Source organism: Heptranchias perlo, chromosome 31, assembly GCF_035084215.1.
Source record: "Heptranchias perlo isolate sHepPer1 chromosome 31, sHepPer1.hap1, whole genome shotgun sequence".
Taxonomy (NCBI): domain Eukaryota; kingdom Metazoa; phylum Chordata; class Chondrichthyes; order Hexanchiformes; family Hexanchidae; genus Heptranchias; species Heptranchias perlo.
Window position 1 is genome coordinate 22,947,273 of NC_090355.1, and position 27,250 is coordinate 22,974,522.

At 40.3% G+C, this 27,250-nt stretch overlaps 1 protein-coding gene across 2 annotated transcripts in view; it reads left to right on the forward strand.

Annotated features, from left to right (window-relative positions):
• The first annotated feature begins 422 nt into the window (after positions 1-422).
• Positions 423-27,250, forward strand: part of LOC137300575 (multivesicular body subunit 12B-like) — a 130,754-nt gene continuing 103,926 nt past the window's right edge. Inside the window, exons 1-3 of one of the 2 annotated variants that reach the window (XM_067969739.1) lie at positions 423-682; positions 13,481-13,603; positions 24,249-24,356. In XM_067969739.1, coding sequence (XP_067825840.1) covers positions 13,490-13,603; positions 24,249-24,356 — 222 coding nt within the window. In that variant the 5' untranslated portion in view covers positions 423-682; positions 13,481-13,489. The other variant, XM_067969738.1, reaches the window with a different exon arrangement.

Sequence of the window (27,250 nt, forward strand, 5' to 3'; positions counted from 1 at the left end):
TTTAAATCAGCTTAAAATTCATGTTTACATATAGTATTTTATTACCCACACACAAAAGAATTACTTTCCGAGTGCAGTGACTGCTGTTATGTAGGCTTGATGTGGAGATGCCGGTGATGGACTGGGGTGGACAAATGTAAGGAATCTTACAACACCAGGTTATAGTCCAACAATTTTATTTTAAAATCACAAGCTTTCAGAGATTGTTGGACTATAACCTGATGTTGTAAGATTCCTTACAGTTATGTAAGCTGGTAAAGCCAGTCTGCGAAGGCAACATCCCACACACACAAAAAAAAATGAGATGAATGTCTGGTTAATCTGGGATCAGTCTCATCCTCTCCGGGCGTGTTTTGAACCTCAGTCCTTGAACGGGTCCCCTGATCTCGACACTCGTGCTGATGAAGCGAGATTGACAGCTGGGCTCGTGCTGCACAGGGAGCGGGCGGGCGGACGGACGGGCGGACGGACGGGCGGAGAGCGCGGGCACGCTGGAGGCTCGGGCTCAGCCTCCGGCTCCGGCTCCTTTAATTCGGATGTTAAAAGTCAAGCCGACCGCCGCTCGTGTTGCTGAATCAGAGAGTGACAGAGAGGGGTTGGGGGGGGGAAGATAACCCACGTCCCCCCGTACATTCCCCGGTAGCCAGCGCTAGCCTTGTTGCGAGTGTCCGTTTTTTATTTGGTAAGGATTATGCTGGGCTCCTCCTTTTGCTGCGTCGTGCTCTTCTGACGGCCGGTCGGTCGGCCGGCCGGCCGGGCGGCGGCTCGCCCCTGAGGCCCGCTTCACCGCTGCTTGTCGCCCGTCGCACGGCTTCACGCGAGTCCGAGGCCTGGCGCCGGACGAGGTTGGGTTGGGGGGAGGGCTGCCCGTTCAGTGACTTGTTTCTTTGTGTTGTTTTTTTCCCCTTAATTATTTATTTGGGGGGTGGTGGCCATGAAAAGCTGCTTTTGTGTCAGACGGAGGGACGAGGTGCCGCAATTAACAGTTAAGTTTAATTTTTTTTAATTTTAAAGAAAAAACGTTTCACTGGACTACCCCGGGCGGGAATTTTACTGTAAAGTTGAAGCATTTTCAAGAGATTTTTAAAATTGATATATATTTGTAATACAGTGGATGTTGGTTTAATGCGGGATAGCTAGGCCTTCGGGCCTTTAATGCTTTAATGGCATCAATTTATCGTCTCAGTTTCACCCGTCCTGTCCACAGCTACCACTACATTAAATGTTTTTTCCCCCCATTGTGGTTCTTATTGACAATAGGAAGCATTTTAATGTAGTACTATCGCAATATTTGCCACACTGTATCTTTACTGTTAGCTCATATTGAACCCGATGAGCCTCAGATATGCGGCTTTATTACAAGTTAAATATTGGAATACATTCGATTTGTTTCTCTGGTTGTGAAAGCCCTGCTTTATTGGAGCAATTTACGAATTGATATTCCATACTTGCAAAAATGGTTATCACATCATTTATTAGCTTACTGAAGTCTAGGAATTAAATTAAACCCTGCACAGTGCACTAAAGTTTTTTTTTGTTTTACTGTAAAATGATAGATTTGCTTTGGGGTAAATTTCTGCATTTTCTTATCACACTTAATATTTCAGTGATCTACAGTATGGTTTTTGTGACAAATACAGGGATCATGCGCTTCATTGATGTATGTGCAAAATTGCAAATTTCTGGTATAAGCCCAACTTGCTTCTGATCATACAGCTACTGTGCTATGCAACTTTGGTTTGGTCATGATTGCCTCTCGCATGAATAGAATTTTACTGTGTATTTTTGAGAGTGGTGTCAGCAGTGGGAGATGTCCTTTTAAATAATTTTCATGAGCACCTTTTAAAGTGTAATAGAAATTTCTTGGTTTGTAAACTTTTTTTTTGGTAGTTTGATGGCATCCAATTTTTAGAACTTTTGGTTTTTTTAAAGTCTCGAAGCATCTCAGTCTATGAAGTATTATGCGATCCTTACAAAACACTTGTTCAGATCAGGCTCATGAACAAAATATTTAGGTCATTACCCATTTTCACATAATGAGTTGGAAAGAACTGATGTTATAAAATGTAATGACTGTTCAGAGTAAATCTTCCTCCTTTCCCTGAAGACGCTGACTCTTGCTGCAACACATTCTACGTGTGCTGGCAGCCATCGCAATTGCCCATTTTTCATATGTGAACCTAGATCGTGAATGTTGTGGGGCTATTTTACTGTAGAGGGCATCACAACTGAGTCTGATCCTTTTGTCATCTGATGACCATACGTGAACGTTTCAGCGTAGGTAATTGGGACTTGAACTCTGGTGGATTTTTCACATCTCCAGCCTGAGGTGCAGGGGTCAATTCTAATGTCCCAACTGTGATCACCTAACTCAGCACAGATTGGGAATCAAAGTAGAGTAATTCTCCATGCCTTTATAAAACCTTTGTGCCATTTTGCTAAGTGCTTAAAGTGGGGGGGTGGGAGAAATTATCTTTTGCCAACAAGTTGGGTGCGCAAACATCTTTTGAGTAGAACATGAAGTACAGTGCCTGGTTGTATCTATGATCACTTACTGTTCTGTGAGATGCACATATTTTCTGCATGTGACCACTGGTCGATATGAAATGTGTCAGTTAACGAATAAAGTAAGTTAATTAAAAGAGAGTGAAAGTTTCCTTCGCTCCTATGATTTCAGTGGATAAATATACATTTGTTCCAGTACTGAGCCATACAAAACCAGAAGTATCCTGAGGTTTATCTGTAATCTTTGCTACATTAGCCAATCTTAGCTGGGGACGTGATAGTTGCCTTTAGCATTCTGGGAAGTGGCAAATTTATGGGACTCTTGCTTTTTAAAAAAATTATTCTAGGAATGTGGGTGATGCTGCATTTATTGCCTATCCATTGTTGCCCTGAAAAGGTGGTAGGGTGATTGTTTGTTTGTTTTTACATTTGAGTGATTTGCTAGGCCAAAGTGCAATAGGAGTAATTTGAACCAGTTTGTTATTTTGACAAAATGCAGCAGCTTTCTTGGTATTTTTTTCTCTGGTGCTGGCCCACAAATGACCAGATATATTGAATTAATTTCCACAAGTTGCCATGGTGGGATTCATGTTCATGACATTTTGATTTCTAGTCCAGTACCAGAATACTACGATGCCCACTCTATAATTTCATATCCATATCATTCTTGCTGCTGATCAATGTCCATTGATCGCTGCTGTATGTATGCAGGTTTGGACTTTGGGAGTGACAGGATTAGAGTAAGCAGTGCGATGTCATTTGTCCAGGCTGCTTCACAAGGTGTATCAGAGCACTGCTGTCTCCTGTACCACATCATGTGTTGTTGCCTTCAAGGCAGCAGGTTGAAGAGAGAAAATTTGAAGAGTTAAGAAAGATAATAGATATAGTTGTAGCATGAATATTGCTTTATAAGGGTTTAGGTAAAGTAAAAAAGAGAAACTATTCCCATTGGCGGAAGGGTCAAGAACCAGAGGACACCGATTTAATGTGATTGGCAAAAGAACCAAAAGCGATATGAGGAGAAACTTTTTTACGTAGCGAGTATTTGTGATTTGGAATGCGCTACCTGAAAGGGTGGTGGAAGCAGATTCAGTCGTGGCTTTCAAAAGGGAATTGGATAAATACTTGAAAGGAAAAAATTTGCAGGGCTATGGGGAAAGAGCGGGGGAATGGGACTAACGAGATTGCTCTTACAAAGAGCCAGTGTGGGCAGAATGGCCGCCTTCTGTGCTATAACGATTCTATGACTATTAGGTTAAAAATAAGTAGTCCCAAAATTCTTACTGAATATTAAACCAAGTTTTCTTCTACAACTGCTTGGCAGTTGATAACCTTTGTAAATAGGAGAATTTTTATTTATTGTATGCAGGTGAGGCTGTGTAACTCCCTGTAAAAAAAAATAAAGTAAATCATGTTTAAATTAATCTGATTTATGATTAAGTCAGATCATTTAACAGTTCGGGATTTTTTTGGAAACCTGCTTTTATTTTTGTATGTCCAGCATTGAAAGTTAGAATGGCCATTTGTGCAGTAAGTGCCTTGGGATGTTTTACTACATTAAAGGCTCTATATAAATGCAAGTTGTTGTTGTATGCTTCGATTAAGTTTAAGGCTCCATTTCCAATCTGACTTGGAAGTTTGCTGTGAGCGCTTAATTTGCTTGTAGCGGACATTATTCACAGGTAGCAAATTATGTTATTCTGCCCTTCCCCTTTTCCCCTTTGGCCTTCCCCCAATACAGAGACTTGTATTGAACAGTCTAGATTTCCATTTCAGAGAATAATGAAGAACATTTTAAAAGTCTGCATAAAAACTTGAAAAAAAACTTGGATACATTAATAGGATCCACTGATCTTAAAATGAATATACATTTATACTCTCGTAGGACTTCTGCATTGTGATGAGATTGCTGGATGCTCACCCATTTTTGCAAGCTAGTTTCAAAGCACCGTTGGCAACATTGTGGCTTGTGCTTGCTCTAATAATTTCTGTGGCTTTCTATTTCTGGTTGTGGACAGTCATGTAGATCCATTCAGGCCAGCAATATGAAATCGCAACTTAAATGGGATCTATGTGTTTATTCCATTTATGCATGCTGATATTTGTTAACACTTGGGGGAAAACATGGTTTATAAGTTACATTTATATACAACATCGAAGGAGTATCATAATTGAACATGGTGATTTGGTACACTGGCAGTTAGGGTTGGGTCCTTGCGCGTAGATAGATGTTTGAGGCTTTAGTTTTGTTATTCCTGAGATGGTTTTACACATTTCACATGTTAAACTTTAGTGTTTTGTGCTGCAATGATTATATGTTGTAGTTTAATTTTTTTAATAAAATAAAAATAAAACTTGACTGCAGAGGAAGATGAAATCTAGACGTGTGGCAATTCTGGATGGCTGTAAGTAATCTGTGGAAAAAGTGATATCACATTGCTCTGCAGGCTGCAGCCATTCTGTAATAGATATTCAATACATACATATTTCAGGAAATGGCTCAACAGACAAATTGAAGAAGGGTGATGGTCATCCCTGTGTAACAGTTTGGGGAGGATTTTCAGTAGACTGGTAGTGTGTATTAATTCAATGCCAGAGGGTAAACAGTATTCTTCCTAAATTTTCAATGGACCGAACAATTGTTTTAACGTTTATGCTGCCAGCAGATTCACAGGGTTTGGTTTCCCCTAGATCAGCCATTTAAAAAAAGAATCTAGCTCATGCAGTATGGTGATGAGACAGACCCACATAAATAAAGCTGTTTAAATGCCAGGTGTAACTATATTACTTTAACTGTATCCTAACGTATTATATTTTGATTTTAAATAAAAACACGTTTTTAAAAACTTCCGCCAATCCTTTTTTCCCCTGCTCTCTTCTGTATTTATATTTTAACTTTTATTGTACATTTATCCCATTTTCTTTATTTTGGTTTTTGCTTATTTATTTAAATTCAAATACGTTTTTCCTGTCTTTTTCTTGGCCCATACACAGATTGAGAAAACCAAGTAAGGTTAAATTTTGCTCTCCAGTCAGGAGACTGAACACCTTAGTTAGAGCTGGTTCTGAATTTATAGTCGCTAGATTAACCTCTTGTGCAAATGGTTCAAGTGCCCAGTGTAATAGCTTGTCAGTGCTGAGGGCTGAGCGGTATTGTGTTTTCAGCAGAAGTTCAAGCTTCTGGAAGAGAAGAGCATTGACCTAATCAAAATTGGCTGGAACCATGTTTGATCAAACTTTCTAGCATCTCAGAGCCTGGATTTATAAAGTTAATTGGTGTGTCTGTTGTTTAATTAGTGTTGCCATTAGGCATATTTAGTGCATTGGTTTCAGTATGCAGTATGAAAAGTCACAGTTAAGCCAGTGTGCTTAATTAATCAAGTCAAATTGCTGCCATTACTAGCACCAGTAGTAGCAGACCTGTCACCTGGAATTAGATTGCTTAAAATGCTTCTTCCAGACACAACTCTAACTTGCAAGGACAAAATCTATAATTGTACTATTGGGTGTTTTCAGTTCAAATGGACACAGTCCAAAGATTTCACCCAATTAGCATTAATGTTTTACTAAAATCCTAGTGGCAGCACAGTTAATGATATTGTGATGTAAATCCAGTAGTTACTAATTAATGCTTTAAAAAAAAACAAAGAATTTAGTAACTTTTTGGGGTGCTAGTTGATAGCCTCGTAGTAAGAAGCAGCTTAAGTTGGCAATGGCAAGTCCCTTATCAAAGGAAAGGAGTGAAAATTTGTATGCAAGTTGTCATTTGTGTCTCGTACACGTTGCAGCCACTGGATTAGAGTGACATGAGGGACACATGGCAGCAAGTCAAATGTTTTCTCATCTGAACCACAGATGGTGAAAATTTCGGGGAGAATTGAGGCAGGAGAAGAAAAGCATCGCTCTTGTAGAATGTTTGTATTAGCATTTTGCTCTTTACAGTTTGATCTCCAGTACGTCATACATTCTTTGTTGGACTGCGGTTGCTTGGTTCCATTCTTACCTATCCAATTGTAGCCAGAGAATCTCTTGCAATGCTTTTTCCTGTCCCCGAAGTGTTACCACTGGCTTGGTGTCAATTTGAGTCTGATTATGCTTCCCTAATGTGAACGTGAATGGTGAGTTTTAGTGGGCTATTTGAAAGTTGCAGCCAAGTGCAGTCCTAGCCTTGCACATTATCTACACATGCATGCGTTTCCAGCACAGGATGCTGGATAGGAATTGGGAGTGGAGAATGCTGACCTTTCTTTTTTGTTTTTCTTTTCCCTCCATAGCCTAGGAGAACTGAAGCCATTTTTAGCATCCCCGCTGCATCCCCTGTTGAGATGAGCTAACTCAACACATACCAGGGATCTAAACTGGGATCCAGTTTTTTCTCCTCCCCAAAGGGGTTGGCTCATATCGTGTCCTCAGCCTGCATCCATACATATTTGTTTCCTAACAGGGGCCACTAAGCAGTGATTAAGAGCAGGATCTATGGCTTGTTTATGTATGTATGTATGTTTATATGTATCTATCTATCCCATGACAGACCAGTTGTAGTGTTCCCAGTTCCATACCTTAGAATAGAACTGGGCTAAATATATTACAACATTTTGTGCAGTCCTTCTGGTACTTCACCAAATGCCTCACTATTTATAATTGTAGTAAAGTTCTTTCAAACAGCGTGGTTACTTCGGAGAGGACTATGTCCTAGTATACTTAATGGTCAGCAAAAATATGTAGACCAGAATTTAATCTTCAGTTAAAACATCAATGCAAGTGCCCATAAATAATAGGCATTAAAAACAAATAATTATTTGATTGAATTTCATTATAGGAAATTACAAATTAAATGTAATATTTCCTGTATGCTAGCGGAAACCCTAATAAGTTATGGGACTGTGCCAGAAATTGTGAATTATGTTAAATCTGCATGAAAATACTGATTGTCACATAGCTGAACGTAAGCTATTCTGTTGATACAAAACATATTGAAATAAATGTTATTTCTTGGCCTCGCAAGTATGAAGATAATACAGATATCTTTTTCAGATCTTTAAGTGTGCTATAAAAAGATTCAACTTCTTCAGGTATCCAGATGTATCAAATCGTTACCCATTCATTCCTATTTGTGATTTCAAGTTGAGACATAATGCTTAAATTGATTTGCTCGAATTACTGTACCATGTACTGCTCTGCAGTTCCATAGCAAACAGTTAAATTTGGAAAGTGTTACAAGTGAAATTGGTGGTCTTGGTTGTGTTTTAGAGGTGCTGTCTTAATTTGGAATTGCAATTTAATTTTAGGAAATTTTATAGTTCTTGTGTTTGTGGGAGGTGGCCATAAATGGCTGGCTTAGCTTCTTTTCAGTAGACTTTTTCTGGGAAACTAGTGGATCAATAAGTACCATGCCACCTCTTCTAAGGTCTCCTATGTGTTGCAGCTGTTCCAGTGATTAGGTCATCTACTGTATATTGATATTGCTACAGACTGTACATCAATCATGTTGGACAGATAGTTTACCTGGGTGGGAGTGTCAGGTGCTCGGCTATCTTTGTCTATAGTGAACGCTGTGTACTGTACAAAGTTATTCATTATTTTTATAGACTAGTATAACTCGTGGAGTCCCTGGAAATGAGATGTGGTAATTTTGTAATGCTGACTTCAAATACAGTGGGGAAACTTCATAATTCATTTGAAAAATGAAGGCAAGCATCGTGCTGCATTTGAATATTCCTTTTTATTTTATTTTATTTTGTTTTTGTAGTTGCTTGATAGTCATTAGGGAAAAAAGTTCATTTTTCTGCATGGTGCTTTTTGATTGTGTTTAATAAATGACTAACCACAGGGCATTGTTAGGAACAGGACAAAATATTGTGTGGCCTGAGATCTATAAATGACTTTTGAAATACATAAAGTCATTCATTGTAGGTAGTGCATTGCAGTAAAGTGGCACTGCAAACCCAAAAGCACCTTTTTAGAGGAGTGTGACACAGTTAAACCTGTCTTCAGGATCACCTATATAGACAGATCATTTATAAAAAGAGTGCTTACTTTTTACTTCAAACAATTAATCTGTAATGTAGATCTAAAGCTCCTGCTTTAGGCAGAAATAAACAGTCAGCCAATGCCAGTGGACCACCCCAGATGATTTATCATCAAAGGAATGTGACTTGTGTTTGATGGTAACCACAATGATGCATCATCTGCATTGAACTCTTCTGTGCATGTTGCAGTGTTTTCATCATGGTGTAAGACAGGCTACAGCAAAGCTTGCCATTTGCTATCAAATGTTTTTTTCCATGCCGCACTGAACATTTCCCACCCACCCTGACTGGATTCCACAAGACCCTGGGGTAACCCTGGCCTTTCTTTTACACCATGATCAGTTTCTGCTGTTATCCAGCAAGACGTTGGTCTTCTGCACTTTTTTATTTATGCCACTAAGCTTCCGAGGCACTTTCTCTTCTTCAAGCCTACGTGCATCTAAAGGTATTGTGATAAGGAATGGGAAGAAAAATGAATTGTTCAAAGAAAAATTTGTTAGAGTAACAATGAAAAAAGTCAGATGAAGGTGGAGTGAAAAGAAAGATAAAAGGGGAGAAGAGAATGAACTAGAAATGTATAAAATTGGAACGGGAGAGAAAAACCATATGGAAGGAGAAAAGAAATGCATTTTCTATATACCCCATATAATTTAATGTGTAAAAATAAATGATCCCTTACCTAGTCTGTTTTTGTGACCTGTCCCAATAAACAAGGGGAATGTATTTTTGTTTCAGTTGGCTTGTGTGTAAGGATACTTATGAAGTCATTGCAGCTTTTCAGTATAAATTACAAGTCCATGTGAAGTTGTACGAAAGCTGATTGTCCAGCCAATAAGTGGCTAACTTAGCTTTTCATTTTATATGATCGATGAATACCATGAAGGAAGGTTTAGAAAGTCCACCACAGTTACCAGTTAGGGTTTTTTTTCCCAGCTCCAAAAAGCTATCCAGTTCTGTTCACTGCTATACAGTATGCAGACAATAATATGACTCAGTGGCTGGTTTGAAGATTTAAAATTCAAGGACATGGTAAAATGAGATTTCAAACATACAAGTAGTATACCATATTAAGCTGTTTTAAAATTGCTTACAATATATAAACATAAATGCTGGAAAACTCAGATTTATATTTGTGGTTTGAAAAGCAATTATAACTTCCGAGGCTTATACGTTTAGTATAGATAATAAATGTAGATCCCTGTTTTAGACTGAAGACTTGTACAATGTCTGAAGGGCATGGTCAGAATAGAGCAGGGTGATATCATGGTTTTGAATGCCCCTTTTGTATATTGGGTTCTATCTTATGCCATGGAAAGGGCATACAGTAGGCCTAATGTTAAACTGCCAGGATGCACTGAAGCACTGATTCATGAAATAATTGAAGAATTGTGTAACATCCTTTATTACATATCTGAAGAGCCAGTTTTCCTGCTGATAGTTGTACACATAATGACAGTAGTTATAGGAGATGAATATGCGTCATCCATGTGGACAGCTATCTGCTGTAGTAGTATACATTCTGATAATATGGGCAGTGAAGTTGTTATTTCATTATTGCTAGTTAATTATGACAGAGTAATTTTAGACTTATTTCTAGTTCAGGGAGTTTCATTGTTATTATCTAAAATTCTGTAAGAGGTTTGGGGGAAGTGTTTCACAAAGGTGGCCCTCTACTCTAAGAATGACTTGGAGCACTTCTGGTCTCAACATGTTTATAAGCAGTAATAGACTGTTAATGTATTGAAAACTGTTTTTATGGCATCAGTCAAAAATGAAATAACTACTTTCTTGACTGAGCCATATTTACCCCCTCTAATTGCATAGTTGAGATTGAAATGCTAACCATTTTCTAACATATAAAACATTTAGTCCAAGATAAAATGCTCCCTTCATTCAAGTGATTTTATTTTGGAAGTTGTCCAAAGGTAATTTGGTTTATATTCCTCTTCCTGTTTTGGTTTTGGTGGTGTTGCTCAATTTGGCTATGCACTTAAGTCAAACTGCTAAACTGCAGTGCTCTGCCAATTGAATTGGCTACCTGGGTAAACTCAATCAAAGTTGCCATCCATCATATTTCTAAACAATATTCAACAGAACTAGATAGACTTTTGAAGGTAGAAAAAAAAGTTAGTCAATAAACTTTAAAAAAAAATTAAAAATCAGGAAATTTGTGTAATGGATATCACTAATTGTTCCAAGGGTAGGAATATATATGTACACTGATGGTATTGCTGCTTCCTTCTTCAGTCTCTTTCATGGTACCTGTGAGTTCTCTTTTTCCTCTCCCAATTTTTTTTTAAAAACTGTACTTCTTGGTGTTAAAGCTCAGCAGTTTACTAAATTGTCATGAATTGTAGAGAAATTTGTAATGAGGTGTTAAGAATTTGGGTCTGTTGTAGATAACGTCTCCGGTTCAGTGGCATCAGTCTCTCGTTTAAGCCGTCTGAGTGACTTACTTTTATGGGAGTTGACTCGTGCTGCTCTTTCTCTACTTGTACAGTAGCATAAACTGGGGATGTAAGAATAATATCCCCTAGTTATCTGGATTGGATAATCGCATTTCGCACATGTACATCTTCAGTCTTTCCGAAGGCAGACCAAGTTAGCACGAGATGAGGTGAAGTTTGATTCGGATTGTAAACTGCTTTATTTCAAAGTAAGGTGAAACATAGAGAGCAATAGATCAGAATTGCTTAGTTCAATCAGTACAGTAGTTCAATTTGTATTTGTGCAATGATATAAAGAACATGTGATGTCACCCCTTTTGGTGGGTTGTCTTATTTAACTTAAGCAAAAGAATCCTTTTGCATCTTGTCCTACAGTCCAGTTATAGAATCACTCTTCGTGCAGTCCCATGTCTTTTGCAAAAGCCTAACAGCCTTTCTGATGTCTTCTGACTTTTAAAAACCTCTTGCTGTGTCAAAAACTCCATCCCTCTCATTGACCGACAGAGTTCAAAGTGTTCTCCAACACAGCGGTGAGAGGTGTCTTTCCAAGTACTAGGTCAAACTAGAAAATCACTTATTTGGATTCTGGGGCAAGAAACTTCCGATCAGCATATTAGCTACCTTTCATCTACGGTTCCTTTTTTTAAAAAAAAGGCATGTGGGGATATACATTGCTTTTTAAAAACTCACCATTAAAAGTAACTTTTTCCAGCTCCCTTGGAAATTAAAAAAAAAATCCAGAAATATGATCAAGTTTAACTATACTTGCAACTGAATGCTCCAAAAAAAATGCATTTAATGTTATACTAAAGTGTACAGATAGAAGGGAGAATTGATATTTGCATCCTGCCTCCTTCTCCACCACCCCCCCCCCCCCCCTACCGCAACCTAAGGTGAAATTATTTTATTTTGCACTTATTGTGTAATTATTTTGGCAGACTTTATGTTGAGCCAAAATAATTTCTGGGGCTTGTTTGTTTCTTCACTCTCCGGATATGGTTTAAAACCACTTCCTGAAGAAAAGCTTCCAGTTACGAATGTTAGAAGCTTTATTCTTTAGGGAAAAAATGGCAAATCTATATTAAGAGACTTTACTGCTGCTCGATAATTAATATATTGAGCTCTTTAATGAGACCTGGTTGATTTAGGTCAATTCTGTAGCCCTGGTGTCAAAACTGCAATTAAAGCAACTCTGGTCTTCAACAAATTTTTATATCCAGTACTATTTTCGAAATTTTTTGCACATTGAAAGGAATTATTTTAGACTTTATGCTGTTGAAACTCCTGCTGTGTGCAACTGGTGAACTGCACTACTCTGCTGCTAAGCACCACCTTTCTGTTGGCAGAAGAATTCCAGTCTTTGCCTTAAATTTCATTGTTATTGAATAGTCTGGCAAATCTGTTATGAGAATATTGATTCCTTTTTATTAAAACTGTGAAATGCCAATAATATGTTATGGCTGAATGTCTTGTTCCAAAAGCACTTGTAGTAATGTACTCCCTTTTTTGCTAAATGATACCTGTTTTTATGATGCACCTCTAGAGAATGCAAGTGCCTTTTTGAGTTGGCTACAGACAGTGTGCAAACAAATTGTGGAACAAAGTAAATATGTACTGCGTACAACTTACATAGTCAAGCTTTGCTCTCTTCTCCTCCCCCCCCTCACTTCCTATTTCATCCCTTTTTTCATTTTTGGTTATGTTTCTGTTTTTGAAATCTTCTGAAGTACATTTTTGCGTCTATTTATATTTTTAGGTAGAATACAGTTACTTCAATTCACCCCCCCACCCCCAACACAAAGGGCCTGTAAGAAATGTATCCAAAAACAAAAGTGGATAAAATTGGAAGGAGAAGAGAGCGCGATACTTGGCTAAAATTTAGGGTGATTTCAGCTGTAATTTGGACACAAAGACCTGCCAATATTATCTAAAAAATGGAAGGCTTTGTGCCAACTTGCAATGCAGTATTTTGCCTTTGGCAGTACATTGTATAGCAGCCTACTGCCCTAATTAATGAACTAGTAACATGAGACTTCCGGACCAGTACAATTGTACTTGATGTTTACACAACTGAGTTATTCAGGGAAATCTCTTCTAAATATTCTGGATCAAAGCTACAATACTGAATTGTCTTAAAGTAGCACTTGAAAAAATTATTACAGTAGTTTACAACATGAAAATATGGGGATCGGGCAGGAAAGTGGAGTTGAGGTTGAAGATCAGCCATGATCTAATTGAATGGCGGAGCAGGCTCGAGGGGCCATATGCCTACTCCTGCTCCTATTTCTTATGTTCTTATGATAAACTTTCCACTTCAGTGCTATTCTGCTGTTTGTGTTAAATCCATGTATTATAGCATCTTAAGATTTTCCCTGCAGCCAAGTGATTAGATGTCTAGTAGTATTGTATGATTGGTAATATATATGCTGTATTGCTGTTTGTGTACTTTTGATAGTTCAAATGCAGGAAAGTTTGTATGATTTTCTTTCCTCTTTTCAGTGTCGCTCAATGATGCCTGAAATGTGGGATCTGTCAGAAGCCTTGCCGGATTGGTCGATGGATCCAATTACTGGTGTTGGAGTGGTTGCGTCTCGAAGTCGGGCACCTACCAGTTATGATGTGGTGAGTAAAATATCAGTTTCTGAAATGTTTTGAAGTCCTTTTTCGGATCTAATTGTATTTTTAAGTAGAATATATTTACTTGAATTTAATCCCCCTCCCAAAAAGCCAGTATGAAACGGGTCCAAAAATGATGGGGACTTTTTCAGGAAATGCAGTCCAGCCAGCTTGACAATTTCCCCTGCCCCTCCCCACACCTATCATTTCTAGTTGTATGTATACTTCTAACCCCATCTTCTGTATTTGATGTGGTACTGCTTTATTGCTATTTTTTTTAAAAATTAGATCTGGAAGTTTTTTGTTTTTTAAATTGCATTACTTTATTCATGATGTTTGTTCAAAAATTGCATTATATCATCGAATTCACTGTGTGTTTGAAGATCACTAGATGGGAGACAGTTTGATTGGTTTTCAGACTCTTATGCCATTTCAATTATTTTGCAGCTTCCCTGAATTTTTTTCAAGCTTCCACTTAATCCAAATAAATGACAAAATAAGCATTTCTCTCAGTATTTCTAATTTATACAAAGTTTTTTTTGCAATTTACAACAAAAAGATTTTCTGTTGGACCTACAGTAACATCTTCACAAGGAAAATGAACTCCCTTCTGTGAACAATAGTTAGTATGACTTCAGATACCCAGCAAACTCCCAAGAAATAGCAATAATCCCTGGAACTTTCATTGTTTGAAAAAAAGTTACATTTTAACTTCCCTAAACAATGCATGTATTTGTATATATGATAATGGATATCTGTGGAGTAAATTACAAGGCTATAATTTGCTTGAGTGCTCCAGGTGATGTTTATAAGCTGCTTTAGATTCACTTCCACGTTTGATGAGTGCAAACCTTTCTTTTAAATTACAGTCTCAATCTGCTTCTCAAGTGTGTATTCTTCTGTGGGTTATGGTGAGGCCATTGAGAATATCGTAGATTATTTAACTGTGCTGTCCACCTGTGAACATTCTGCCTGGAACTCTCATTACAGATTTGAACTATTCATTTTTGAAATCCACTTATTTATTGTATAAGTAAACACCTGATGTAATTACATACCTTTTGGAATACAGTGACGTGAGACCCCAAGAATCCCCCCCTCCCACCCTGAGTTTCTCATTGAGAGATCCTCCCTCAGCTTCTGCACTGAGGGACTCCTTATTCATGATTTCACCTCGCTTTCCCCTCTCTCCTGTTCTCTTTTTAATCTCGCCCTCCATGTAAACTATCTGACCCATGCTTATGGCCACTTCCTCAACTTTTCCATCTCACGTGGCCCCTATACTCCAGTGGTCTCAATTACAGACAAAACCATCTCTGACCACTTCCTTGTATCCTTCACCACCTACATCCTCCTTCCCTTTTCCAACCCTACTTCTGTCTGTGTCTGCTTCTGGAAATAACTCTTCCCCTAAGTCACTAGAATTGCGCTTTGAAGTTGCCTAGTCTTTGAGCCGCCATTCAGCACGATACTTCTGCAGCTGTCGATCTGCTCAACCACTCTCCACCTTTGTTGTCTTTTTCCCCAGCAAAACCTTTATTTTCTCCTATCCTGGTCACTCCCTCAGATATAGTCCCCATCTTCACTTCCTAAAGTTTGTGGGGTGCAGACTTGAGTGTATCAACTGGTTTAGCTATCCATCAAATGCCATCAGGCCTCACTCTCCTGCCAAAACCACTCAATTCCAGGATCATCCTGGAAAGCAAAGATAACCCTGGGCTGCTTTTCTCCACTACCAACCGTTTCCTTAAACCCTTCTTCCTTGCCCCCTCCAACAATATGCAAGGAGCTCATGGATTTCTTAGTCACTAAGATTGAAACCACTTGTTCAACTGTTTCTGCTTCCTCCCTTCCTCTTGCCCACAAAGCCAAACCTCCCCTAATGCTCCCTTCTCACCTAGACCCGAACCCATGTCTTTCTCTAGTTTCTCCTATCTCCTTTCATGTCCTTTCTTGTCCGAGAGACCCACCTTTGCTCCCTTGACGCAATTTCCACTACTGACCACCCAACTTCCCTTCCTGCCCCCATGCTAACTGAAATTATAAGTGGTTCCCTCTCCTCAGGTACTGTCCCCCTCTCTTTCAAAACCACTGTCATCATCCCTTCCTTGTAAACGGCCACCTCACCTCCAACCTGTCTTTCCCCTCAAGTCCTTTAACATGTTGCCTCCAAACTCTGTACCCATCTTTCCGACAACTCCACGTTTGAATCTCTAATCAGGTTTGCATCCCTGCTACAACACAAACGGCCCTAGTCAAAGTCATAAATGTTATCCTCTCTGTATGTGACCAGGGTGCATTATCTATCCTCGTCCTTATCAACCTCTCTGCAGCCGTTGTCACAGTCAACCATACCATCCTCTTCCAATGCCTCTTCTCCATTATCCAGTTCAGTGGAACTGCCCTAGCTTGGTTCAACTGTTACCTATCCAATCGTAGTCAGAGCATTCCGACTGGATTTGATTCCTGCTCTCCCACTGTTAATTCTGCAGTCCCCCAAGGATCTGTTTTTGGCCTCCTCCTCTTCCTCATCTACATAGTACCTCTTGGTGACATAATTCGAAGACCTGGGGTCAGCTTCCACGTGTGTGCTGCAAACATCAAGTTCTACCTCTCTACCATTTATCTAGATCTCTGTGTTGCCAGACTCCTTCTCCGACATCTAGTCTTGGATGAGCCACAATTTCTTCCAGTTTATCAATGGGTAGACTGAAGCCATTGTCTTTAGCCCTGCAACAAACTCCGTACCCTCCCCAGCCACTGTTTCCGTTTGACCCAGATTGTTTGCAACCTCGGCACTGTATTTGTCCCTGAGCTGAGCTTCCAACCCCACATCCGCTCCATCACAATGATTGCCTAATTCCATCTCCGTTACATTGTCCACCTCTGCCCCCACTCAGTCCATCTGCTGGTGAAACCCTCATCCATGCCATTGTCATGTCCAGACTTGACTCTTCCAATGCTGTCCTGCATCTCCTCCCATCCTCCACCCTCTGTAAAATTCAGCTGATCCAAAACTCTGCTTCCTGTATCCAGCCTTGCACAGTCCCCACTCACCCTGCCCTCGCTGACCGACATTGGCTCCAGTTCCGCAATGCCTCCAATTTAAAATTCTTACACTCAAGTTTAACTCTTTTTTGCCTCGCCCCTTTCTATATCTGTAATCACCTCTAGCTTCACAAACCCCCGAGAACTCTGTGCTCCTTTGACTCTGGCCTCCCCTGCTCCCCCTACTTTTGTCCTACAGTGGCTTATGCTCTTGAATTGTCTTCCTTAACATCTTTTAAGTCTCTCTTTAAAGCCTACCTCTTCAACCAAATTTTTGGTCACCCCATCTAATATCTTCTCCTTTGGCTTGGCGATCATTTTTGTCTGATTACACTTTAGTGAAGTGCCATGAGATGTTTTTCTATGTTAAAGGCACTATATAAATGCAAGTTATTGATGGTGAATAAAGTATGTAGGGGGAAAATTATTGGTGGGGTGGTGGCTATAGGATTGCAGGAGTGGTTGGAGTAAGCAGCAGTTATTTTTCTCGTTCTCATGCGATTTCAAAGTGGAACCTGTGTACTTAGTGAGGTAGCTGCAAGTCAGTTTTGATTCCATGTTGAGTTTTGAAGTTCACTAATGTCTGGAACGTTTAGTGCTCCACATAGATTTTCTTTTGTTTGCTCTGGTGTACGTGATCAGTGTCTTTTATTCTAATTCAAACCAAATATGAACAAGCTTCAGTTTTTGCTTTTCGGGATCACAATATGAAGTGCATAAAAGAAAAGCACTAGAAGACTGTGGAGTTCTAAGATCATTCACAAGCAAGGACCAATCTCACGATTGAGTTAACAAGATCTTCCTCATGGATGGACTAAACTTGGTATTATGCTGTTTCCTGTTATTTGTTCTGTTTGTATTACAGTATAGATCTCATTTTGTTTCAGATGAATGGTTATCATGGGGGATTACTACAAGCTTAGAAAGCCCTTTTAATATTACCAGTTGCGTCATATAAGCTGCCTCTGTCTTTCTCCAGAAGTAACTGCTCTAAGGAAATCCTCTTAGTGATGAAGCAGTATTAAATTTGTAGGCAGATGTTACAATTTTGTAAGTTAGCTGTGGAGCTGTTAATTTTTCACTCATGAGTCCATACAAAGATAGACAAAAATTGCAAATTTGAAACAGAATTCTCTCTGTTAATGTGCTGAAAGAAATGCCATTGTTATCTTCAAGTGTGATTCTGGCAATGTAAAGATAACAATGTAGGTACAGAGGAAGGTGGCCATTTTGCCCACATTGGCTCATCAATTCAGAAATTAAACCTACAATCCACTCATCACAGCATCAATCTGTTGTTTAAAATGATTTCAAAGTTTTTACCTCCAACCCTGCCTGGAAGACTATTCCACATGTTTTTCACTGTTTTATGTGAAGACCTTTTTGAAGTCAGCATTAAAGTAAGTAACAGGATATGGCAGAATTAACAGATTGGTTGGTAAGAGAGAAGTATTTCTAGTTGTAATAAAATTTTCTGTTTCTCAGCTGTATGGTGACATTGGTTTCTCACGCTTATTTTGTCTCTGAGCCAGTTGTATAAATCCAGGTACACTGTATGGATGACTAAGTATGCTTTTTATACCAATTGTAAATCTGGCTAATATAAATGTGTGTTAATAGCTTCAGTTTCATTAATTATATTAAACTGATTTAGTAAGAACAGACTTTTTTGCTGGTGAAGTATGAGGCAAGGGTTTATTTAGCTAAATCATTTTATTTTTTAAAGTTAGCATTATTTGTTTTGTCCATATTTGTAACTGGTTCCACAATGAGATGTCCTCCATCAGTAACTTTTGAAATCAGATGTAGGCGTGGTTATCACTCAAACTATATTCACTTCTAGTTGGTGATCTTATAATTATAAACATCTGTGAAGATTGAGCTAGGAAGAGAGAAGTTAGGAGGGAATGATTGAAGTCTTGGCCAAAGAAATGGATTTTGAGAAGCTTTTTAAAGGAGGCGAGGGGCGTAATCAAGTCTGGAGTTGGCACAGGCATGAATGACAGTTTCACCATTGATTGAAAGGAGGGAGTAGTGGAGGCAGGCAGTGTTGTGGAGATGGAAATTAGCAGTCTTTGTGCTAGAGAAGATATGGAGTCTGAAACTAAGCTCAGGGTTTAACAGGACCGGTTCCGGTAGCATAGTGGTTATGTTACTGGACTAATAATCCGGAGTCATGAGTTCAAATCCTGCCACGGCAGCTGGGGAATTTAAATTCAATTAATTAAACAAAATCTGGAATTAAAAAAACTAGTTTCAGTAATGGTGGCCATGAAACTACCGGATTGTCGTAAAAACCCATCTGGTTCACTAATGTCCTTTAGGGAAGGAAACCGGTCTGGCTTATATGTGACTCCAGACCCACAGCAATGTGGTTGATTCTTAACCGCCCTCTGAAATGGCCTAACAAGCCACTCAGTTGTACAATCTCGCTACGAAAAGTCATCAGAATAAAACCGGACAGACCACTAGGCACCGGACACAACAAAGGCAAACCAAGTCCAGTCAACCTTGCAAAGTCCTCATGAACATCAGCCAAAATTGGGAGAGCTGTCCCCAGACGAGTCAAGCAACAGCGTCACATAGCCATACTCACAGAATCCTACCTTTCAGCCATCGTCCCAGACTCTTCTATCACCATCCCTGGATATGTCCTGTCCCACCGGCAGGACAGACCCACCAGAGGTGGCGGTACAGTGATATAAAGTGGCCCTGGGAGTCCTCAACATTGACTTTGGACCCCATGAAATCTCATGGCATCAGTTCAAACATGGGCAAGGAAACCTCCTGCTGATTACCACCTACCGTCCTCCCTCAGCTGATGAATCATGTTCAGCAGCACTTGGAGGAAGCACTGTGGGTAGCAAGGGCACAGAATATACTCTGGGTGGGGGATTTCAATGTCCATCACCAAGAGTGGCTCGGTAGCGCCACTACTGACGAGCTGGCCAAGTCCTGAAGGACATAGCTGCCAGACTGGGTCTGCGGCAGGTGGTGAGCGAACCAACACAAGGGAAAAACCTACTTGACCTTGTCCTCACCAATCTACCTATCGCAGATGCATCTGTCCATGACAGTATTGGTAGGAGTGACCACCACACACTCCTTGTGGAGACGAAGTCCCGTCTTCGCACTGAGGACTCCATCCAACGTGTTGTGTGGCACTATCACTGTGCTAAATGGGATAGATTCAGAACAGATCTAGCAGCTCAAAACTGGATATCCATGAGGCGCTGTGGGCCAGCAGCAGCAGAATTGTATTCCAGCACAATCTGTAACCTCATGGCCCGGCATATTCCTCACTCTACCATTACCAACAAGCCAGGGGATCAACCCTGGTTCAATGAGGAGTGTAGAAGAGCATGCCAGGAACAGCACCTAAAAATGAGGTGCCAACCTGGTGAAGTTACAACTCAGGACTACATGCATGCTAAACAGCGGAAGCAACATGCTATAGACAGAGCTAAGCGATTCCACAACCAACGGATCAGATCAAAGCTCTGCAGTCCTGCCGCATCCAGTTGCGAATGGTGCTGGACAATTAAACAACTAACGGGAGGAGGAGGCTCCCCATCCTCATTGATGGCGGAGTCCAGCACGTGAGTGCAAAAGACAAGGCTGAAGCGTTTGCAACCATCTTCAGCCAGAAGTGCCGAGTGGATGATCCATCTCGGCCTCCTCACGATATCCCCACCATCACAGAAGCCAGTCTTCAGCCAATTCGATTCACTCCATGTGATATCAAGAAACAGCTGAGTGCACTGGATACAGCAAAGGCCCAGGTATGTCCTGTCCACAAAAAGCAGGACAAATCCAATCCGGCCAATTACCACCCCATCAGCCTACTCTCAATCATCAGCAAAGTGATGGAAGGTGTCGTCAATAGTGCGATCAAGCGGCACTTACTCACCAATAACCTGCTCACCGACACTCAGTTTGGGTTCTGCCAGGGCCACTCGGCTCCAGACCTCGTTGCAGCCTTAGTCCAAACATGGACAAAGGAGCTGAATTCCAGAGGTGAGAGTGACTGCTCTTGACATCAAGGCAGCATTTGACCGAGTGTGGCATCAAGGAGCCCTAGTAAAATTGGAAGTCAATGGGAATCAGGGGGAAAACTCTCCAATGGCTGGAGTCATACCTAGCACAAAGGAAGATGGTAGTGGTTGTTGGAGGCCAATCATCTCAGTCCCAGGACATTGCTGCAGGAGTTCCTCAGGGCAGTGTCCAAGGCCCAACCATCTTCAGCTGCTTCATCAATGACCTTCCCTCCATCATAAGGTCAGAAATGGGGATGTTTGCTGATGGTTGCACAGTGTTCAGTTCCATTCGCAACCCCTCAAATAATGAAGCAGTCCGAGCCCGCATGCAGCAAAACCTGGACAACATCCAGGCTTGAGCTGATAAGTGGCAAGTAACATTCGTGCCGGACAAGTGCCAGGCAATGACCATCTCCAACAAGAGAGAGTCTAACCACCTCCCCTTGTCGTTAACGGCATCACCATCGCCGAATCCTCCACCATCAACATCCTGGGGGGTCACCGTTGACTAGAAACTTAACTGGACCGGCCATATAAATACTGTGGCTACAAGAGCAGGTCAGAGGCTGGGTATTCTGTGGCGAGTGACTCACCTCCTGACTCCCCAAAGCTTTTCCACCATCTACAAGGCACAAGTCATGAGTGTGATTGAATACTCTCCACTTATTTGGATGAGTGCAGCTCCAACAACACTCAAGAAGCTCGACACCATCCAGGACAAAGCAGCCCGCTTGATTGGCACCCCATCCACCACCCTAAACATTCACTCCCTTCACCACTGGCGCACTGTGGCTGCAGTGTGTACCATTCACAGGGTGCACTGCAGCAACTCGCCGAGGTTTCTTCGACAACACCTCCCAAACCAGAGACCTCTACCACCTTAAAGGACAAGGGCAGCAGGCACATGGGAACAATGCCACCTGAACGTTCCCCTCCAAGTTACACACCATCCCGACTTGGAAATATATCGCCGTTCCTTCATCGTCGTTGGGTCAAAATTCTGGAACTCCCTTCCTAACAGCACTGTGGGAAAACCTTCACCACACGGACTGCAGCGGTTCAAGAAGGCGGCTCGCCACCACCTTCTCAAGGGCAATTAGGGATGGGCAATAAATGCCGGCCTCACCAGCGACGCTCCCATCCCATGAACGAATTTTTAAAATAAAGGTCATCGAGGTTGTGAACGGTATGTTGAAGCTGAGCCAGCAGGTGGGGAGGGAGAAGAAATCTGTGACAAGGGAGCGGAATTTGTAGTGGGGCCTGAAGGTGATGACTTTGGTCTTCCTGTTTTTTTTGTTCAGTTGAAGAAAGTTGACTCATTGAAACTGGATGACCGACGAGCAATCTGACAGCACGGAAGCAGTTGCAAGTTCAGAAGAGGTGGTGGAGAGGTGCACTTTGGTGTCATAAGCATGCAAGTGGCAGCTGACCTCGTGCATTGCGGTTGATTTCATGGAGCACTGTGTAGATGGGGAAGTGGAGAAAACCACAGATGAATCTTTGGGGGACTCCAATGGTGGTGATTTGGGGGAGAGAAGAAAAGCCATTGCTGGAGATGCATTGATTGTGATTGGAAATGTAGGAATGGTGCAAGGTGAGGGCAGTCCCACAAAGCTGGAGAAGTATGCTTTTTGCCCCAAAGTTTTATATAGCTTTGTCCTTGGGAAATTGGTCAGATGGGATTGCTAAGTCTCATTACATTGGATTGGCATGTGAATTTTCACAAAGACAGTATAAGTTTTTTTTGCTACTGGGATTAGAATAAAGCATAATGGTGAGTGTGTTTTTATAAAATTTGGACTGCAGCTTACTCAGTCGCTTAATTCAATGTATCTGAATTCAGTTTTTTAAAATTCCCATCTTGCTGTATTTCTTGTTTTGCGCTTTACAAATCATTGGATTTTTTTTAGTGCAAAATTGACGTTGAATTATCTGGAGTGGACTCCACGAGCTGTAAAGAACGAGGAACTATTACAGATTTTGTTCTTCTAAACTTGGGTTGTGCTAGAGAAACATTTTAAGCTGCATACCACTCGTGAAGTAATAATGGTTCCAGGTCTGTAACTGATAGTGATAGAAATGGAACTATTTGAAGTGGCTTAGGAATAGTGCACAACATTAAAGCATAGTGTCCTCCCTTAATAAGCATGTTGATGTTTGATTTTTTTTTTGCACTTTTAATGGCAAAATTGCAGCATTTGCAACTATTGTAAATCGATACACATTGTCTCTTTTAAGGCTTATAACAAAGATAAACCACTTTAAAAATGAAAAAATAATGAGAATGCAGTATTCTAGATAACATTTGAAAACTGCCATTGCTGCTATTTTGTATGTCAGCACATGAAAATGATACCAGTGACCTGGTTTCATAAGAAATGTTAGGGTTGTATTGTGTATTAGATGCTTGTTTCATGTCACTGTACACCAACAGGTAGTGAATTTCATTAGCGTGATTGTCATATTGTTGCTTTGACAGTTTCACCCTAAAATATGTAAGTCATGTTGGATGATTTGTGAAAAAGGCCAGTCAGGAGCTGTAAGGAGAGCCTCATGCAGGTAGAGCATGTGTGAAAGTAAGCTGTTTTGAGAGTGGAGTGGAGTAATACACAAACACAGTTAAAATGCTTTTCTACTAGATAATAAATTTGTGTAACAGAATCACTATGTTGAGGAATACTTTTTGAGAGATTTACCTGTTTGTGTTGCAAGTGTCAAAACTCCACTTATTGTGATGCTAGCCAGTGACTATCAGTGATGTGAACCTGTAGTTGAAGGAGAATACCTGAAACCAGTTCCTTGGACAGTTGAGCTGCATAACACTTCATTCATTTTAATTATAGAGATAAGTACAAATAATTCTGCTGTATGTATTAACTAATGACTATTAACTAATTCTAGGTTTTAAACTGAATGAAACACTTTTTTTCCCCAGAATAGAGAGAACACATGTCACATCTTCATTTTAGTAGAGGGCAGTGTTAATTGCGCTATGACTGTAAATTCAGATTTGTTCCCGTTTTACAGCTGCTCCATTTCAACATGAACAGTCTGATGTGTGTAAATTGAAACTATCACTGTCAATTGTGTGAACCGTGCTTTAGAGGCAGGCGACTAACAATAGTCAGAGGCGAAACCATTTTTAGCACATCTCATTATTTTCTGTTGCATTGTTTCATAAGTTGTCAACATAACACAATATAAGCATTCACTGACGTGGCTTGAATTTTAAGTGTATGATAATTATTCTCTTTTCTCTTCCTCCCTCTTCCTCCCCCCCACCCCGCCCCAGCCCAAAGCCATCCATCTTACTTATCCACAAATGTTTTAAAACTTGCAGATTCCTTATCAAAACCATTTGCAATGTATCTTTAATCAGTTGTGTCCTTGGAGACTGTATTTTTTGAAGTATTTTTGTAAATATTTTTATACAGTACCTGGTGGAATGATCTAATGAGATGCTGTGATAGTACAGTCGGTGTTAATTAGGGAAAGTAGCAAAACTCACTGTACATGAATTAGCTTTATTCTACCTCACATTTGCACATGCTGTCTTGTTTTCACAGATTTCTCAAACGGCAGATGGCTTGGATGCTGACCTCTGGAAGGACGGCTTATTTAAATCCAAGGTCACTAGATATCTCTGTTTTACGAGATCATTTTCTAAGGAGAATGTAAGTTCAAATCAATGACCTCCTGCTTGTGTTCTTGAAGCCATCAGTTTTGGTTATGAAAAATGGAAACCTGTATAAATGTATTAGAGTACATTTCAGTAGCCAATTTAGGAACCCTTCCTGCAAATGTGGTGGTTTCAATAAGATGGTGGAGTTCCTTGTGATACTTTGTTAAATCCAATTTATTAAAGTGAGGGACAAATTGTGAAATCACTGTTAAACTGAATTTGCTTTGCATGTTACAGTACATGTACATTTGTTGCTGTAGCTTCAAATTTTAGTAAGTAAAATTGTGCTGTAGAATTTAGCTTCTTGAAGTATAATCAATAGTATGTTGAAATGAAGAGTATCAGCCTTCATGTTTTTGGTTCGGTACAGAAATCCTGCCATAACATTCACAACATGACTTCATTACTCTATTTTGGTGTAAATGCAGTGAGGTTTAATGGTAGCAGAGTGCATTTATGTGCTGAAGTGCTGTCATGGTGTGGGTTGGTGCAGATTTGCCTCTGATTTTCTACACCATTGTCCTGATCTTTCTAGATTTTCAGAGGAAGCACTTTCCCTACAAAAATAGAGGAAGATCTGAGATTCTTTTGTGCATTTTCCTGTACCAGGTAGCATCAGGAGTGGCCTAAAACAGTCACCTTTGCCCCCTTTGTTGGGGAGTGTCTGAAGGGGAGAAAATATTATTAAAAATAGTTGGAGGGGGCAGTAATACTCCACTGAACACACATCTGTAGTACTGTGGTAACATAAAAGTACATAAAAAGCAGTAAATCTAAGTAGAAAGGTTTCCTCTCCATGTACCGTTCACTACCTCATTTGAAAGGTGTCAGGCCTTTGCTGCAGCTTATAGGAGCAGGAGTAGGCCCTTTAGCCTCTCGAGCCTGTTCTGCCATTCAATGAGATCATGGCTGATCTGTGAAAACTCCATATACCAGCCTTAGCCCCATATCACTTAGATTTTTGTTAACCAAAGATATTATCAATCTCAGATTTAAATCTAACAATTGAACTAGCATCAACTGCCGTTTGCGGAAGAGAGTTACAAACGTCTACCACCCTTTGCGTGTAGAAGTGTTTTCTGACTTCGCTCCTGAACGTCCTGGCTCTAATTTTTAGGCCATGTCCCCTGGACCTCGACTCCCCAACCAGCAGAAATAGGGTAGATAGCGAGAAACTATCAGTTCCCCTTAATATCTTGAAAACTTCGATCAAATCACCCTTAATCTTCTAAATTCCAGGGAATACAACCCTAGTTTGTGTAATCTCTCCTCATAATTAAACCCTTGGAGTCCAGGTACCAATCCAGTAAATCTACGCTGCATTCACTCCAAGGCCAACATATCCTTCCTAAGGTGCGGTGCTCAGAACTGAACACAGTACTCCAGGTGTGGTCTAACCAGGGTTTTGTATAGCTGTGGCATAACTTCTACCCCCTTGTATTCTAGTCTTCTAGATATGAAGGCCAGCATTCCATTAGCCTTTTTGATTATTTTTCTGTACCTGTCCATAACATTTTAATGATCTATGTACATGGACCCCAAGTCTATTTGGACCTCCTCTGTTTCGAGCTTTTCACCGTTTAGAAAATACTCTGTTCTAGCCTTTTTAGGTCCATAGCTTCTCTATAGATAGATGCTATTGACTGGCCCTCTGACTTTTTTTATTCTCTTTATACTTTTTCTCTGCTGTGGGGAAGTGCCTGGCTCCTGCTTAGTGCGTCCCCTCGCCATGGCTGAGATTGGAATCTCGCAGCATGGGAGTCAGCCTGCACTGTACTACGTAGAGGCAAGGCATGTTGGAACTGTTGCAGTATGTTGCCCTAATGACTGGCTTAATTTGAAACCATATATTGTACAATAACCCAATTCTATGTGCAGAGTTAAAAGCTAATGAAACTGGAGTGAATGTCAAAAAATGCCCGTTAGTCTCTATGTACAAGTACATCCATTGTTTTCTGTACTTCTTTTAAATGACAACTTCTGAGAAGGGCAAGGGTGAGAACAAAACAAGTTCTTGACTTGGAACAGCTACAACTGCAAAAAAAAACATCCCCTATGGAACATTCTCCTTTCATTTGAAGGAGTCATTATCATTAATTTTTATTGGTGCTTCCTGGGCATGCACATCTTGGAAAAGTTGGAGAACAAACCTTTGTCTCACAGTTCACGTTTACGTGAAAATTATGTGATGTACTTGGTACAGTAATTCTTTCCACATGTCTCAATGTATTGGACTGAAGAATAATGACCCTTTTATATTTAAAACAAAATAAATCAAGATTTAAATAGCTAAAATGTAAATGAATTCAAATAAATTGTGAGGCATTTAATTGCACTTCAAGAATGAAGTTCTTATTTCAAATTTCCATCTGTTGTATGCTCAGTATCATTAATTGTCTGTTAACTTCTGACCATGTAAGTGACTATGAAGGCCTGGGTGTTTGGAACTTTGGCATCCTATTTGGTCCCAAGCTGAGTTTCCAACCCATATCCTCAACAACGCAAACTTTGCCTACTTCCACTTCTCTAACATTGGCTGCCACTGCTGCTACCTCTGTACATCTGCTGCTGGAACCCTCATCCATACCTTTGTCATCTTCAGACTTACCTATTCCATTGTTCTCTTGGTTGGCATCTTATTCTCCATCCTCTGTAAACTTCAGCTCATTGAACACTCTACTCCCCATATTCTATCCTACACGAAGTCCAGCTCACCTATTATCCCTGTAGCCGCTGACCCACAATGGCTGTTGGTTCTCCCAAACCTTCCTAATTTAAAATTCTCTTCCTCTGTGTTTAAATCTATTCTTGCTCTCGCTTCTCCCTTTCTCTGTAACCTCCTCCAGCCCTGCAAGCATCCCCCCCCGGCTTGTAAATGATCAGTTC